Source organism: Hemitrygon akajei, chromosome 1 (genome assembly GCF_048418815.1).
Source record: "Hemitrygon akajei chromosome 1, sHemAka1.3, whole genome shotgun sequence".
In the NCBI taxonomy this organism is placed as follows: domain Eukaryota; kingdom Metazoa; phylum Chordata; class Chondrichthyes; order Myliobatiformes; family Dasyatidae; genus Hemitrygon; species Hemitrygon akajei.
Genome location: NC_133124.1, coordinates 102,863,579 through 102,881,954, shown reverse-complemented (window position 1 = coordinate 102,881,954; position 18,376 = coordinate 102,863,579). Strand labels below are relative to the sequence as shown.

At 37.2% G+C, this 18,376-nt stretch overlaps 1 protein-coding gene across 1 annotated transcript in view; it reads left to right on the top strand.

Annotated features, from left to right (window-relative positions):
- Positions 1-17,735, top strand: part of zc3h3 (zinc finger CCCH-type containing 3) — a 265,179-nt gene extending 247,444 nt beyond the window's left edge. Inside the window, exon 12 of the mRNA XM_073048635.1 lies at positions 15,743-17,735. Within this exon, the coding sequence (XP_072904736.1) occupies positions 15,743-15,774 (32 nt within the window). The 3' untranslated portion in view covers positions 15,775-17,735. The remainder of the gene's footprint in view (positions 1-15,742) is intronic.
- Positions 17,736-18,376: the final 641 nt, after the last annotated feature.

Sequence of the window (18,376 nt, the reverse complement as noted above, 5' to 3'; positions counted from 1 at the left end):
TGTTTTTACTTTATAACTCTTATATATCTCATTTCTTAGCACTTCTTGCTTTCCTTTATAAACGAGATTTTTTAGCATTTTGCAAGACACTGATCACAGCAGTCCAGGAGAGCTGAATTAACATCATCACAGACCTAGTCATTAACCTGGTGTGCTTCAGCAAATATGTCATTTAAACTAATTCTGGCCTTTCATGTTCAGGTTTCTTTAGATAATGTCATCAGCATTCAGAATGTTTTAATCAACTTCCAAACAAATGTGTAAATAAATAAATAAGAAAATAGAAATGTGTGTTCTTTTAAATGTAACTTCTCTTGGGGGTAAAATGAGAGTACGCTATTGAAAGGTAATACAGATCAAAATTCTAATGAGTTAGAAATCATCATAGATTAGAATTTTTTCCCATAATCTAAAAATAAATGTTTTGCATTTGAAAAATCAGAATAACCTACAGTAATGTACTTTTTTCTGGGAGGATAACTGACAGAAAATTTGTATTGTTAATTTTCAAAGAACTCTCATTCTTATTCTCAATGAAAATGTTTCCTCAATGATGTGCAAAATGATGTACAAAATTGTTAGTTTTGCCAGCAGGGAAGTTTTCAACATAAATGGACTGAAGAATGACGGTTCCTATTCACTTAAAACAAAACAACTAGATTTCCCCTTAAACTGCTATTTGAACAGCCAGCAGTCAAACCCTCGTTCTTGTCCTCCCTGCAATCTCTGACCTGCTGTGACCTCACTTGCAACCCTTACATGTATGCCTTGTCTGCTTTGTTTTTACATGGTCAGTCTATCTTCTGGCCTCAGGATCATTCCAGGCTGCCACATCTAAATATTTTCTGTTCATTGAAGAGGTCACTCAAACTCCTGAGAATAGACTTCCCTTTACTTTTTTCTTAATCCTTGGATCAAGAAGAGTAGACAATGGCATATCCTTTCATTTGCAGATTTCACAAAGAGCAGGAGATCACAAACTCCACTCCTCACTGAGTGCAGTCTGTCAAAAGGACTTTGTTTTGGTTTGAACTGACCAGAGAAATGGTACTTGCTGTGTTCTGCAACAACAACAGGAGCCTGCGAAACATCAATAGAGAACACTGAGTTGAAGCTGACTATATCATTTCAATGCAGCAGTATTACACAGGATAATCCAACAATAATGTTCTATGACCAGACATTTCAAGTTCTTTTTGTACAATTTTTGCAAGCATGTTTGTGTAATTCAGAACTCATTTAGTGCCAACTAAAATTACATGGAGTGATTTTGAGGCACAAGTACATTCATTCTTTCCAAATTCAGCTTGTCAGGTGGATATGTTACTATCGCTGTCTAATTTATTTTTCATTTTCACTCTTACTCAACGTGACCCTGACAGTTGTGGTATTTTCAGTCGCTTCAGAAAGTTGTAAGTTAAGACTCCGAAGAATTTATTTTGCCTCAAGGCTGATAGAGTTCTGCATTATTGGAGATGCCATTCTATAAATTAAACACTATTACATGGTCTTGTCTGTTGTTGCAGTTCACTGGAGATCAAAGATTTGCGAGGATCTGGAGGAGAGCAGGTTCTTTTGATGTTCAGGCCAAAATTCCTACCTCAGACAGATTCCAATAAAATCATCACTACATGCAGAAGTCTGACATTCAGTTAACTGTTACTAAACTTTATTCATGTTCAACCTGATGAAGATGTTGCCATATTGTACAATTCATTATTTGTCTCCTTTCTGTGTATGTTTATACTGAGTCCATCCTTTGTCTTCTTCCTTTGGTTCTCTCTGCTTCCCATCCCATTACATCTCAATCTTTATAAATGTGTCACCAATCAGACAAAACATGATGCCAAATTGCCAAAAGCAAAAACTAATTAAAATCAGATTTATTATCACTGAAATATGTTGAGAAATTTGTTGTTTTGCAGCAGCATTATCATGCAAGACATCAATAAAATTGTAAAATCATTATGATAGGTTACAAAATGAATAAATAATGCAAAAGAGGAATAAAGAAGTAGTGTTCATGGGATCTTCCTGATGATAGCAATGCTAAGTGGGCATAGCCTGGATGGTGAAGGTCCTTATTGAGGCACCAGCTCTTGAAGATGACCCTTGATGGGAAGGGTTGTGCCCTTGATAGAGTGGAATGCCCTTGAAGATTCCCATTGCTTGGATCTTTTTGTTAGTTGGGTCAGTGATGGTCAGAAATGCATTCATAATCTGGGTTCATAATATTAAAGGGTAATAGTGGGAAGGCACATGAAGCTGGCAAGATTTGAAGGAATGGCTTTATTAATTTGTGATGATCTTGGCTCAGTAGAGAGTGGTGACCCTATCTCTAGAAATCAGAATTTAGTGACTGTTTCCATGAAGGTGAGAAATAATAAAGGCAAGAAGTCATTTGTAGGAGTGATATAGAAGCCCCTAACTGTAACCAAATGACAAAATGGAACATAAAGGGAACTTAAAGTAATAAAATGTGCAGTTTGGAAATTTCAAGCAGGAAGAGTTCAAAGTATGTTTCAGGATAATTTATATGACCAGCACTATATTGGCCAGTCAGCCCAATAAGAAAGCAGACTGTATGATGAGGTGTGATTGATTTACAATGGGATCATTAATATACCTTTAAGAACATTGATTATATTATGATTTGATATTTACTCTGAAGGAAGAAAGAATGAGTCCAAGATGAGAGAAGTGGTTTGAGGTTACAAAATGAGTTCAACTGGAAAGTTAGTCAGAGAGAGAGCAATTACTTGTGGAATTTAATCCTGATAAATATGAGGAGATATATTTTGAGAAATCTGATAAGGTTAAGACATAGAGACGAGAGGACATGATTTGATTTGAGAGTTAGGGGGCAAAAGTTTAAGGGAAACACGAGGGGGTATTTCTTTACTCAGAGAGTGATAGCTGTGTGGAATGAGCTTCCTGTAGAAGTAGTAGAGGCCAGATCAGTTGTGTCATTTAAGGTAAAATTGGATAGGTATATGGATAGGAAAGGAGTGGAGGGTTATGGGCTGAGTGCGGGTAGGTGGGACTAGGTGAGATTAAGAGTTCGGCACGGACTAGGAGGGCCGGAATGGCCTGTTTCCGTGCTGTGATTGTTATATGGTTATATGGTTATATAGCAAGAATAGTGGAGCTTTAGACAGGGACACCTGTATAAATCCAGAGATCCTTAAATGAGGCAGTACAGATAAATAAGTTGGTAAAGAAGGCATACTGGATATTGGTCTTCATTAGCTGGTGCAGAGAATATAAGAGTAAGGAAATCCGTTTAAAACTTCAGTGAAGGCACAGATGGAAAACGTGCAGTTTTGGCCACCACGCTTTAAGAAGGAAATGAATGTATTGTAGAAGGTGGAGAAGGGATTGCCTAAGACAGAACTTCTTGGTTATGAGGGGGTGTTGGATAGGCTAGATGTGTTTTCCTTTGAAAAGATAAGGCTAGGGAGGAACTGAGAGGCATACGCAAAATTTTGAGGATCATAGATAGGTTGGGTGAAAATATTTTGCTTATAATGCAGAGGATTTTGAGATGGACGTAAAGAGGGGATGTGAAGAAAATGTTTTTTGTCCACTTAGAGGATAGCCACAGTCTGGAAAGTATTGCCTTAGAATGTGCGGAGGCAGAGACCCTTATAAGTATCTGGATGAGCATGTCTTGCGGAGGTATAAAATGCCATGCACCAAGTGCTGGTAAATGGTAAATGGGATGAGTGGTTGGCATAGACATGGTGAGCAGAGGTCATGCTTCTATACTTCATTACTCTGTAATTTTTTTTGAGATTTTTTTTTAAAAGAGCAGCCATTAAATTATGAAATTAAAGGAACTGGCAAATAAAATGAAGGAATCAACTCAGTCAAGATTTAGATTAACTTTTCTCTCCCTTTTAAAAGGCCTTTCAGAAAACTCAGAATACGTACATTCCAACAAACAGAATTTCAAGGGATGAACCCACTATTTGTGTAAAATCAAAAAAATTACAATTTAATTGAAATAAATGAATGGATAGTTGTGCAAAGATGGATGGCAGATCAGAGGAGTCTACCAATTTTTTAAAAAATCAATTAATCACTAAAATAATAGAAAGAATGAAAGAGCAATTTATGCATTAAAGCTAGTCAGAAGTTTCAAAACAGCAAGAATTTATAATTTTAAAAATAAAAGTTAACTGAGTCTGTGTTTGTCTTATGGGAATGGATTCTCAAGTATGAACATCAAAAAATAAGGAGATGGAGGACAAATTAAACATAATTTTACATCACTTGTGATTATAGAGGATTCAAGTAATGCTCCAGAAATGCTGCAAATTGGGAGTTAAAAATTTGGAATCGGTACTGAATGAATTGTTTGATTTGGGGACTGACAGTTATTCCAAACCTGATAAACTTGATCCTAGGTTCTTAAAAGAAATAACTAGTGAAGTAGTTAATGTATTAAGTTTTATATTTCTGAAATTCTCAACATTCAGTAAGGTTGCTTTAGATGAGAAAATTACAAGTGTGTCTCCTTTGTTAGACAAAGAAGGGAAACAGCTGAAAACTTACAGGTTAATTAGCTTTATGTTTGTCATAGCGAAAATATTACATCCTATCATTAACGATGATATAGCAGGCTACTTTCAAAAATTCAAGTTAATCAGGCAAAGTCAACAAGGTTTTGTGAAAGAGAAGTTATATTTGACCAATTTATTAGAGTTGTGTGTAGAATTAATAAGCTCTGTATAAAGAAGAGCTGTTGAATCACTTAGATTCCCAGAAAGCATTTGATTTGGTGTATTGTAGGAAATAAAAACGCACAGTGTAGGAGGTAAGATATTGACATGGATAAAAGATTGGCTAGCTTGTAGGAATCAGTTAGGCATAAAAGTACCTTTTCCTCTGGTTGGCAAGATATACAAATGGTATGCTAGTGGTGGCCTCAAGCTTTTACATTTTATGTAATTGACTTGGATGAAGGTATAGTGGCTAAATTTGCTGATGGCAAAAGTAAGTAGAAAAATAATGAAAAGACTATAACACAAGTTGAAAGCGCTACAGATAGATGATGTGAGTGGATCTGACAAATGGAGTATTAAGTGGGAAAAAGTAAAATTGTCCATTTTGTTAGGAAGATAAAGACGGTGATAGATTGCTGCAGTGAAAGATACAGAAGGACCAGGGAGCCCATGAGTTTGATTTGCAAAAGACTGACGTACAACTACAGCTAGTAATTTAGAAAGCTAACAGTATTACCCTTTATTCTGAAGAAATTGATGGTGCATATGGAGAAGGTGTTTTGGATAGAATGGAATGCAGAGATAAGTTACAAGATCTAATCAAACACAGTCTTGCTAAGTAGCAGGGAAGATTTGGGAGGACTATACTAAAATTTCCTATGGAACTTAGATCTATTTCACTATCAGTTGTGGTTTGCAAGCTCCTTTGTTGCTTTTTGAGTGTTTGTGAATTTGTAAAATTAGCCAGAGTAACACTGTGGGAAAATATGATGACCATCTGAGGTCTTTATATATTTCTCCATCAAATCCACATGTTTCTACAGTGAACGTTTGAACCACTAAACTATGATGATCCAAGAGTCATTTCCTGTTGTGTACTGTACTTGAAGGACATTATTATTGAATATAACTAGTCCCAAAGGTGATGGGTTTACTGTATGAGAGTAGTAGCGTGGTATTTTCTAGAGTTTAAAATATAAGAGATTCCATTGGGCTTGACAGGCAGGATTCTGGGAGTATGTTTATCATAGCTGAGGTTTATGGAACCAGGGAACATAGTCTCAAACTAAGAGGTAAATTGAAATGAAAAATTTCATCCCATAATCAATGATGAATCTGTGGAATTCTCTACCCTAGATGGCTGTGGATGTTCAGTTATTGAGTCCACTCAGAGATCAATTTTTTTTTGATTCAAAGGAAATCAGAGTATATGGAGATATTGCAGCAAAACAGCATTGAAGAAAATCAGCTGTGATCTTGGAGCAGGTTCAGAGAATCACTTGGCCTTTTCCTGCTCCTATTTCCAAGGTTCGTAGGGGTTAGAGTAACCAAGGAAGTTCCTAATATTAAATATTAACCCCTTTTTGCTGAATGAACTGTCATTTGCAAGGTTTAAATGTAAATAATGAGTGAGATAGGATAAAGTTCTGGATAACAGATGCTGCTTGTGGAAATGAATCTCCATTAAGGTACAGTCGGCCCTCCTTATCCGCGAGGGATTGGTTCCGGGACCCCTCACGGATACCAAAGTTCGCGGATGCTCAAGTCCCTTATTCAACCTGTATCAATGCGATGGATCTTAGGACCCGGCGGAACCCAAGACCTTATTTAACCTGTCTCAGTGTGATGGACATTAGGACCCAGCGGCAGAGATCTGAATCCGCAGTGTTTCTGCTCACGAAAATAATCACGATAATGATTGAAAATAAAGTGGAAATAATAAAGCGATCGGAAAGAGGTGAAACGCAGTCGGTCTTTGGAAAAATGTTAGGTTACGTCAGTCAACAATCGGAACAATTTTAAAGGATAAAGTGAGAAAGGCTCTGCCCCGATGAAAGCTACAATTATTACTAAGCAACGCAGTGGTTTAATTATTGGGTTTTGGGTTTTTGATCCTCCACATGAACCTGGCACGGTAGAGAGCGCACTCCATAGCGATCTGTCACTAGATCGAACTCAGGAACTTCCCGAGCCCGGCGCTGAAACATACGTTCTTAAGTGTTTTATATGCATAGAAAGGTAAAATATATACTATATATGAATGCAAACGTTTGACTAACTGATGCTAAATAATACTGGATGTACCTGTTCCGACTTACTTGGTAAGAGAACTTCCGATTTTTTTCAATCCTGATCCACAATAACCCATCCTGTATACTTTAAATCATCTCTAGGTTACTTATCATACCTAATACAATGTAAATGCTATGTAAAATAGTTGTTATACTGCATTGTTTATGGAATAATGACAAGAAAAAAAGGCTGTACATGCTCTAGCAACAAGTCCTGGAAGAGCACTTTTGGGTTTTTGCGATTCACGGTTGGTTGAATTCGCAGATGCAGAATTTGCGGATAAGGAGGGCCGACTGTATGTGTATCCATGTAACAAAGCAGAGAAAGGGCTGAGAGAACTTGAGTAGATCAGAAGAAGAAAGAACAGGTATAAGGGGGTGTGGGTTACCTGAATTTTCAAAATTTAACATTAATATTAGATTGTGGATCATCCAAGGGAAATATGAGGTATTCTAGATTGCGTAGGGCTTCACCATGATCGTAGAGAAGGCAGAGGACAGATAGGACAATATGGAGCTGGGAACTGGAGTTGAAATAACTCACAATGGTATTGGAATCAAAGCACAAGCGTTTGGAAGACAGTCACCTAGTTAACAATTGATCTCATTGATTTAGGCAAAACCACATGAAGTGCATTGAATTCAGTAGAAGAGGTTGGAGACAAATTTTTGTCTGACCTGAATGGTGGTTTTTGGGGTTGTGCATTTGTAAGTACCTCATTTTGCACCTACTTCTGGAAAAGTCATTAGTTTCTAGTTTATTCAGGTAATTACTCTTAAGGGCCTCCTGCTGCCCAGTGCATCAGATCTTCCAAAGGACTGATTCTTTGTAGTTGGGATCTCAATGAAATTGGGAGGTATGCAACCGACTCTCTCCATTCGTTCTACTTCACCTTCCCCGAGCCACACCATTTATAACACTGTGATGTACATTCCAAGTAATTATCTCTTTAAGGGCCAGTGTCCTGAGAGTTTGCTGTATAAAATAGCTGAGTGAAATTGATATAGCCACAATGGTCAAGAGTGCAGCTTCCCTTATTGAAGAGCCTTATCTCACGAAAATACTCTTGAGCTCTTACACTATGTTTAATATTGAAAATATTAGACCGAGTCTAAGAAAATTCAAAACATTTTAATGCATATAGAAACATAGAAAACCTACAGCACAATACATGCCCTTCCGCACACAATGCTGTGCCAAACATGTATGTACTTCAGAAATTACCTAGGGTTACCCATAGCCCTCTTTTTTTAAACTCCATGTACCTATCTAGGAGCCTCTTAAAAGAGCCTATAATAGAGGAAGCTGAGCTGGAGGAAGACATATAGTTGGAGTTTGGTAATGGAAATAATACTGTATTAAGTGTGGCAGAGCTATATGCTGTTACTGTGGAGCCCCAAAATGGTATGTTTCTCCATTACCCAAAACTAATGTGACTGAGGAGTACCATGATGACATAGGAAAGCATTAATGAAACATTTGTGTCTATCCACAAGCCTTGTAATGAGTTTGAGGCACGGTCCTAGTACAATCTGGAGTCACAAGATCATTAAAAATGTGCGAAAGACAGCAATTTTTAAAGAGAGCCTTAATTACACTGGCAGTTCATTCGCAATGCAGGACACAAACAGCCTAATAAAATGACGGCTGCTTTTATGCCACTGCTATTAAAGCTGAGTAATTGATTATGCGTTGTGCACATTAAGAAATTGTGTTGGTGCTGAGTGAGGCTTACATTGAAGATAAATCAATTTGCTTCATAATGTTGGTAGTGAGGCTCACAATTCCAATTTTGTTCATCAGAAATGTTCTTTCCTTAAGACATCCTAGCAGCATCTTACAATGAAAATTATATATATGTAGGTTGCACAAAAAAAAACAAATCACAGTTTGTCATCAATAAGTACTTGTATTTACTGTATTCATTCTCAGGAAATTCATATTGTTGGTATCAGGCATTGATTGCCTCCTTAATTGTCCTGAGAAGAGAGGCATTATCTTGAATCACTGCAATTGTTTAATCATTTTAAACATCTCATTGCCAAGTCACTGTTAAGGGCAACTTTAAGAATTATTCAGTTGTTTTCAAGACTGGTGTCCTGCATATAATCCATTCTCTCTGATTATTCAGAAACATCAGTGGTTCAGCATCTGGCTCGTGTGATTTTATTTCCTGTGCTCCCTTGAAACCCCTTGTTTTGCTGAAGCTCACTGAACCCTATTTCCCATAATCCCTTGAAACTCAATGGACCCCATTTCCCAAGTTCTCTTTGAACTGAGCAGAGCCATGTTTCCCATGGTCCCTTGAAACTCACTGTGTCACCATGTATTTGAAGTGTATTAGGTTATTAGTAGGAATCACATCCAATAATTTCAAAAGTCTGCCAGTCCACCACCAGGAAAATCCCAAATGTGCCAGATTAGCTGAGGTTTACTGTAACCCAAACTGGGTGTGGCTGGTTCCATGTCTCATCATTGACTAGACTTGGGATTTCACAGTGGCCTTTCTTATCAGCCCACACAAAATGCTGGAAGGACTCAGCAGATCAGGCAACATACAGATGCTGCCTAACCTGACGAGTTCCTTCACATTTTGTGTGTGTTGATCCAGATTTCCAGCATCTGCAGTCTCCACCTGATTTATTAGTCGTTATTATAAGTATCAGCTTTTTCGTTGCCTTTTCAGCTGGTGAAGTACAGTTGCACTGATGTTATCTTTTTTTTGTACAGATGTTGATGAACTGATGCTGTTGCAAAATCATTACAGCATCTCACTCAAAATTGTAAGGCTCAATTGCATATAGATCCCAAATGTAAAATGAACCTCACCAACAGAACTAGCCAGAATTTTGTTTTCATTAAACAGCTTTAAATATAGAATAATAGCTGTTTGTGACTTCATCATCTTAATAACAACACTACAAACTGGCATAAAATTAATGCACATACATTTTCTGAAAATGAAATTAACTGAGTTTTCTGTTCCATTTATTGTAACTTAGTAATCTTTCTCTTGAAATGTCATGCCAGAGATGGACCTTGTCCTGTGATATGGTATACTGATTTTGTGACATTATAAGTATTTCCTGTTGTCAATTTCAGAATGCAATCATCTGGCATTGTTTTTTTTTTGTCTTTGGTTCTCAAAGTTCAAAGTAAATTTATGTGTTAACCTGCAGGACATTTTACCCAAATTCCACTAACATGTCACCATGGCCCCCAGTGGAACAGGCCAACTAGACCATGTTTATACAAACAGATGTGGTACTTGTAAAGTCATCCCATGCCCTCATTCATCCCCACCTCTCTGACCCATCTTCATAATGCGAATCCCAGCATACTGTTAATTGCTGCTGAAAATGGAAAAACCAGTCAAGAGGACCGTCACTGTATGGCCTAATGAGGCAAACTCTATGCTCCAGGACTGTTTTGAATGGACTGACAGATGTTCCAGGAGACCACCACAAATGGAGAAGACACAGACCTTGAGGAATATGCCTCATCTGTCATTATCATTCAGTGTGTAGACAATGTGTTTGCACCTCAAAAATGGTCTCCTCATGACCCAACCAGAAGCCCTGGCTGAACGTAAAGGTGAGCTGCCCTACTAAAATCAGGTCTGGTGACAAGATAGCTGTCAGACTGGCCAGGACAAACCTCATCTTCAGCATCAAGAGGGCAAAGGCCACTTATGCACAAAAATTTCAGGAACACCGGCCTGATAATGATCACTGGCATATGTGGCTGGGCACATACGTAAATAGCTATCTAAAACATGAGATGAAGAGTCCTTGAAAGTGAGTCCATGGGTTGTGGGAACAGTTCAGTGATGGGCATATGTGAAGTTATCTCGTCTGTTCAAAAGCCTGATGGTCGAGGGTTAATAACAGTTCCTGACCCTGGTGCTGAGGGTCTTGAGGATCCTATATCTCCTGACTGAAGGCAGGAGCGAGAAGAGCGGATGGCCAAAATGGTGGGGTCATTGATGATGGATGTTTTCCTGTGACAGCGTTACGTGTAAATGTGCTCACTGGTGGGGTGGTCTTTATCCGTAATGGATTGGGCCATATCCACTACTACTTGTTGGGTTTTCCATTCAACACACAATTACCTACTTGTGCCGTGCATTCCTCTCTGACCAAACCCTGTTGAACTGTGGTGGGAAATGAGCCTGAACAATCAGTATAGTATTTACAGTGACTGCTGCAAAATAACAACACTTCAACAGATTTCTGTTATGCAAGCACAAGAAAACTGGTAGATGGGAACTTTCTTAATGCAGACTAAATAAATCAGGAAACATTTAATATGCAGGGTAGTGTCAACTTTCAAACATCTGGTGTGTGGAAAATTTTCTTTTGTGATTTTCGGAATCATTACCTGATTGATGGAAAGACAAGCTTCTTCAAAAGATTAGAAGGTTACTTGTCGCCATATAGTGGCTGAAAGAATAAGGAAATAAGATTTAATACAAAAATTATTGTTACTTTTGTTTAACTTAATTTTAATTAAAGTACACATCTTTTCTCAAGAATTGCTGACTTTATTAAGAACGGTGAAGTATTTTAATGTTTGTTTTTAAAAGGTATTCTTTCAGCTTCTTTGGATTGTGCTGCCATTTTTTCAGATTTGAGTCAAAACTTCAAAGCTGATGGGTTTCTTGACATTTTGTTTTAAAAAGTAATTCTCCATATTTGATATCCAATTAAATTTTATTGCTCAATTTAGTAAGTACGGTATATTTAACATTTACAGGGGCAACTACAAAGGATTACTTACATCCCTTTGAGATTATTGATGAGGACACCGGATGTGGGAAAGCTCTGATGAATATTTTGCTAATATCTTGCCTTGGCTGTGCTAGCGGTATTAGCAGCAGATCCTGAAGTATAAAGGTCAAGGAGCTGTTTACCTTGACAAAATAGCATCTTTCCTTTCTCATATGAAATTCCACAATAGTAATTTTTAAAACTTTTTTTGGCTGATTGATATTATCCACATGGTTTTGCTGTCAGAATGTAGGCATTATAGAACTTAACCTTGGCTTTATGTATTATCAGCATCATAAAGTAACTGCACCGCATATTTAGAATGTCAGTTGGATCTCAGACTGCCTTTGGCAGGAGTGTGATATACCATCAAGAGAATGGCCTGAGCCACGTACATGGTAGATTGGAAGCAGAATCTCAAATGTAACCTTTCCAGTTGCCATTCTTGCTGAATAAGTTTAATAATCAACAATCATCCAAATAGCAAGTGTAGTATAATGATATTTGATAGTTAAATTCATTCTATCATTGATGTCACCTCTAAAAGGGGCAAGTACAGTATAGAAACATATTAACCGTTTCTGCATTGTTGTCATCTATGGTGAGATATTTTTCTAAATCATCGTGAACAAAGGGGGTGTATTTGAAGGAAGTTTATTCCTGTCTTTGTTTCAATGCCCTTCTAGACATTTCTGCAATGTGCTGTCTGTAAATCCTCATTCAGAAGCCAAAATGCACAATGCATTTGTGAAAACTGGCTTCTGCATTTAAGCACATTTTTTTTCAAAATTTTAAGCTAAAGTTTTTCCAGACTGGTAAAGATCAAGTTGATAGTCAATGTAGCAGCAGATGATGTATATTGTTATAAAAATATGAAAATTAAGAAATTAGAAAAGGTCTATAAATGGTGAGAAACTACTAAACGAGAAATATATGGAGAAGATTAAGATATTTAAAATTGTGAGGGGTATATATAGGGTTGATTGCAAGAAACTTTTTCCCTTAGCAGAGATAGATAAAACTCAAGGATCTAATTTGAAGGGAAGCCGGAAGAGATTTAGAGGGGTTCTGACAGGGATCTTCACACACAGGGTGATAAATACCTGGTATACACTGTTTGAGTGGTTGAACCAAGATTACTGACAGAACTTAGTGTCTAGATAAGCACTTAATTTGCTTAGGTGGATAGGGCTATGGTCCATGTGCAACAGGTTGGTGTGGGGGAGCTTGATTGAATGGCCAGTTTCCATGCTATACAATTCTATGAGATTGAAGTTTCCTGGTCCGTGAGCTGTGGAAAGTCTCTGCTAAAGCATGCAGTTGGGAAACACAGTGTACGTAAAAAGAAAACAATCAAATATATGTTATAGAGAGGAAGTCGTTTATCCCATTGTATCGACTTTCCATTTCCAGATTCTGCAACCTTCTGGATTATAATTTTCAAGGTGCCCAACAGGTCTCCTTGAAATGTAATGAGAAGTTCTGCCTTCAGTATTCTCTTAGCCAGTGAGTTTCTGATCACTGGTATTTGTGTTTCTTCAACTGTGTCCTGTCTAACAAATATCTTAAATATGTATCCCTAGTTATTGATGTTTCTGTTCAGTGAAACAGATTGTTTCTGTACATTGTGCCTCAGATTTTTGTAATTTTATACAAGTCTGTTAGATCCTCCCTTAGGTCTCCTTTGCTTAAAAGCAAGCAAGCCCGCCCCTCCTAGCTGGTCTTTACTAATCATTCAACATTGGTAAAGTCCTCATTAATCATCTTTACACAGTAAATTCTGCAGCTGCTGGAAATTCAGAGTAGCACACACAAAATGTTGGAGGAACTCAGCATCGAGGGAAAGGAATAAAGAATTTTTTCCTGATGAATAGTCTTGGCCAGAAATGTCAACTCTTTATTCCTTTGCATACGTGCTGCCTGACCTGCTGAGTCCTCCAGCATTGTGTATGTATTAATCTCCTTTGCACTCTATCTCTGTCCTGGAATCTCAGCCTGGGGTATAGTGACTAGAACTGTACACAACATTCTAGCTGCAGCCTTATGAGTGTTATAAACAATTCTAGGATGTCATCTTTATTATTGTATTATTTGCCTCGGTTGATAAAAGGTAGGTATGCTGAGTACTATCTTAACTGCCTTAGCTACCTTGCCTGCTGCCTTCTGTGCTGTACACTCCAAGGTTCCTTCTTTTACACTGCAATTCCTATAACTTGTCATTTTTCATCTATTACCTCCCTAAATGCTTGACATTTCTCCAGTTTAAATTCCATTTTGCCTTTTCCCTAGCTAACCTGTTTATATGTACTCTTCGACAGCCGACAACAGTCAAGCACACTAGCAACCACACAACTAATTTTGGTATCATCTATAAACTACATTATCATGATTACAGATATATACCGCAAATAGCAAGGGACTAATCCTGAGCCTTGCAGCACTGCAATGCACAGAGTCCTGTGGTTACTAAGACTTCCATCAACCATTAATTACTTTTGTTAGTCTTTATTGGAAAACGGTAGGATACAAATGGACTGGCGAGCTGTGCATGAGTTTCATGTGCCATACTTAAAGAGTACTGTGCACAGTTTTGAATTTTTTTTATTGGCCTTGTATATATTTATCTTGGAATCATTGTGGCATATACATTAGATTGATTCCAGTGAAGAGGAGTTACATTCTCAACAGAGATACTTTGAGAGACTGAGAGGGATGCTAAAAAGCTGTTATCTCTAGCAGAAGGGGTCAAATTTTCAAAAGAGACTACTAATTGGAGGAAAAATATCTGTCCTGAGACAGTTGTAGGTGTACCTGAATGAACTGTGCACAAACAATAAATGTATTGAGGATTCAGGCAGATAAGTTTTTGTACACAAAAGGAAGCAGAGACAATGAAAATGGGTGTGGATAAGACAGAGGATTGGCTGTGATTTTACTAAATAATAGAGCAAGCTTTCTAAAGCTGTTTGTCATATTCTCAAGCTTAAGCCTGCAGTTTTGGTCTGTGAAGGTTGACATTAAATAATGGGACAGATTAGGGAAAGCACTCAGATATATGATGATCCATTTATCTATTTTACACCAAATGGTGTATATAATCGACTTGTCTCTTGTGCACGTGTGTGTGGGTGATTTCCCACACACAAGTGTACAAGAACTGAACAGATGTTTCCCAATTTCCTACAAGTTACAAGAGGGAATGAGCAAGCTGGAATTGACCCCTTTCACCAATGCATGCCAATAAAATGGCCAACTGTAGTCAACAATAGGCAGCCTTGGCCTAATAATTATCCGAGTAAACCATTTGAAATTTGCAAATTGAATTTGACTTTTGTGAAGTTTGTAGTTTCCACTGAGTAACAGGAGTTCAAAGTAAATTTATCATCTAAGTACATATATGTCACCACATAGTGCTACCCTGAAATGCATTTTCTTGCAGGTGTTCACTGTAAATACAAGGAAACGTAATAGAGTGATTAAAAAAAACATTCACAGCATAGATGAGCAAACAACCAATGTGCAAAGGACAACAAACTGTGTGAATATAAAAAGAAAAAGAAAACAAAATAATAATAATAATAATAAATAAACAATAACTATCAAGAACATATGTTGTAGTGTCCTTGAAAGTGAGCCCACAGGTTGTGGAATCAGTTCAGTATTAGGATGAGTGAAGTAAACCCCGTCGGTTCAAGAGCCTGATGGCTGAGGGGTAATAACTGTTCCTGAACCTGGTAGTGTGGGACCTGATGCTCCTGTACTTCCTTCCTGATGGCAGCAGTGAGAAGAGAGCGTGACCTAGATGTTGGAGGTCCTTGATGATGAATGCTGCTTGCCTGCAACAGCGCTCCTTGTAAATTGTGCTCAGTGTTGGGGAGGGCTTCACCCATGATGAACTGGGCTGTATCCACTATTTTTGTAGGCTTTGCTGTTCAAGGAAAATGATTCAGGGTTATTAAAACTCAAAACACTACAGTAATTATTAATGTATACATCATAGTAACAAGTGAAAAGGAAGAATATAAAGGAAATGAAAATAGAATTTGCAAATTGAATTGGATGGCTGGTGCCAGTTGAAAAGAAAGTACCATTGTTAGCATAACAATGTACTACCCCTCTGTGCTACAAGTTCTAGAATTCTATTGCTGACAATAAATTTTCTTTCTTTTACAGGAAAGCCAATTCAAATCAAGCCCAGATTTTGACTGCCACCTCTAACCATCCCCTCAAGAAACTATTTCAACACCAACTAGTGATTGGAAATCAGTGATGGACTGCTTTGGCACAGTATTACTTATAATGAAATTGTACAGTACTGTATTTAGTCTTGCAATTCTCACTATTGTTTTGCGCAAAAAAAATTCTGTAGAAATTTTTGTTTCTTTCTCTAGTGAATCCTTTCTAATGAGGAGGACCCACAAGAAAAGCCTTCAGGAATGCCACATTTGCAAATAAGTTATCATCACCTGCCATCCAGGGGCAATGAAAGTCATCGTATTCAACAAAGATTCTCATACAGTAGCCACTTGGACTCTAAATGTCTGAGATGTGCTTGAAGTTTATTTTTCTGTCCCATTCCACTGAAATATTACTTCCAAACTATGGAAACTGCCTTCAGTTATATTGATATTACAGTGTTGATTCTTACTATTGTAAATGTTATATCCGTGTAAGTGAGATTCTTATTTTGGTTCTGTAGTCAAAGTTTTGCTTCACGTCACATTTCTATTTCACTGTAACTTCAAAGGCCTGGATGCTTACGATGAATGCAGAGATGGAAAACACTTACTTTCCCCAGTATAAACATCCTGTTAGCTTAATGAATGCTAAGTTTCCAAAAAAAAATGCAGACCCAAGCCCTTTCTCCCTATTCTCTAAATTTGGGGATTAGTTTGCAGCTGTGAACTTCATCACTGAAAATGTGTTGATGCATTATTTCATGCATGTATCACATTTTTTAATTATAGTAATTGTGATCAGTTAATAAACTTTGAAATTTTGTTTGATAGGTAACAATATCATAAAGGGTATTAATGTTTTTAAACTAGAATCTGCCATTAGTCTAAGCTTTAGTGGTTGTGTTGCTCTAGATTATGCACTGCCTACACATCCAATATATTATAATGGTCAGCAGAGACAGAACAGATCAAAGGGAAATAGAAGATCCTTGGGTGAGTTGTATTTGGGCCATCCCAGGCCTCTTCTAGCAGACATAGGCTAGATGCCTTTAATACATTTCCACGCCTCAACATATGTTAGCCTTGGCAGACAAAGGAAAGAACAAAATATTAGAGAAAGGAGGAATTCAAAGAAGAAAAAGCTTTCCTGTTTTTAAAAGTGCAGATCAAAATTGCTTGTTTTCAACACTAGCTTATAAATGGCCAATTTTATCCATAAGAGAAATAATAGGCATCCATATTTTTATTCTTGCTATCACAAGAACTGTCCACTAAAAATTCTGCAATTTGAAGACATTTTAGTACCTTGACAGAGATCTTAATATGCCCATTTAGCAGGTGCATTTAGGTGCCAATAAGTAAATCTATGTTGACGGGTAATAACTTGAATTATTAACGCTAATTTTTAGTATTTTGCACACATTGTAAATGATTTGCTGCTAGTGCTGAAGCTGGTGCACTGAGCGCTAACAGCTTTACTCTAGTGAGCAGCTTTTGATGGCAAGAGAGGCACAGATAGGGAGGACAGAAAGGGCACAACCAGAAAAAATTTTAAACGTATGTTTATGCAGTTCTTATCTAACCTGCATTTCAGCCTTATTCCAAACAGCAGAGTATCTGTAAATCCTGGTATCTTTATTCCCCTATTACTTGGCTAAGACATGGAGTGAGGTGGGCCTTTTGCAGTGGTTTTGAGGGGAATGTTTCCACACCTAATTTTACATGGAGTAAGTGCCCTTTGTGCTTCAGCATAAATCTTGGTTGTATTGTCATTTAGGGAAGATGTTTGAAGTAAAGGTCACATGTATGCAAAGACATCCATACTAACATCACTCAGAAGTATGTGTAACAATAACTCTTGCACACAATGTTACGCATCTCATTGATAAAAGGATTTTTTGTTATTTATTGACTGAAAATGGCTTTCCTGAAGAAATTATTTCTATTTAATTCTTATTAAATGTTATATTTTTCTTGCTGTTTACAAATGAATTTTATGTGATTTATTGTTGTCTCCAAAATTTTCAAGTAGTCTACTTGTTTTCAAAGCAAACCATTCTGAATGACTGTTTGGAATAGCAGCATCTGAATGTTCTGCAGAAGCTTCTGGATCTATTTAAACACATTTCTAAGTCGGATATTAAATTTAGCCAGTGTATATTAAGTACATTATATGGAATTCTATCAGTCAGAGAGCATTAGTAAAAATTAGTAAAAAGTAGAAGTTGTAATAAAATAATGCACATTTATTTATTGGATATCTTTTACATTCACATTATACTTGTGTGGTCACCATTATTATATAGATAAATACAGGAACTAGTCTTCACACAGCAAATTAGATGTCAAATGAATATTACTGATGATGTGAGTTACAGGATAAATACTTGGGATGCGGCTGTACATAACCATGTGCCAGTTTACATTCTTAAGACCTACTACAGCCCCTTCTGTGGTAGGACTTTATGTACTACTTTTAAAACTCCCTTTTGAATGTATTTTATGGATTTCACCCCATTTAAATGACTTATGTAGATCCCAGTTGATTCTGGGGAAATTGAAATCCCTCACTACTATAACCTTAGTGTTTTACACTGTATTGCAATTTTCCTGCATATTTGTCCGTCTA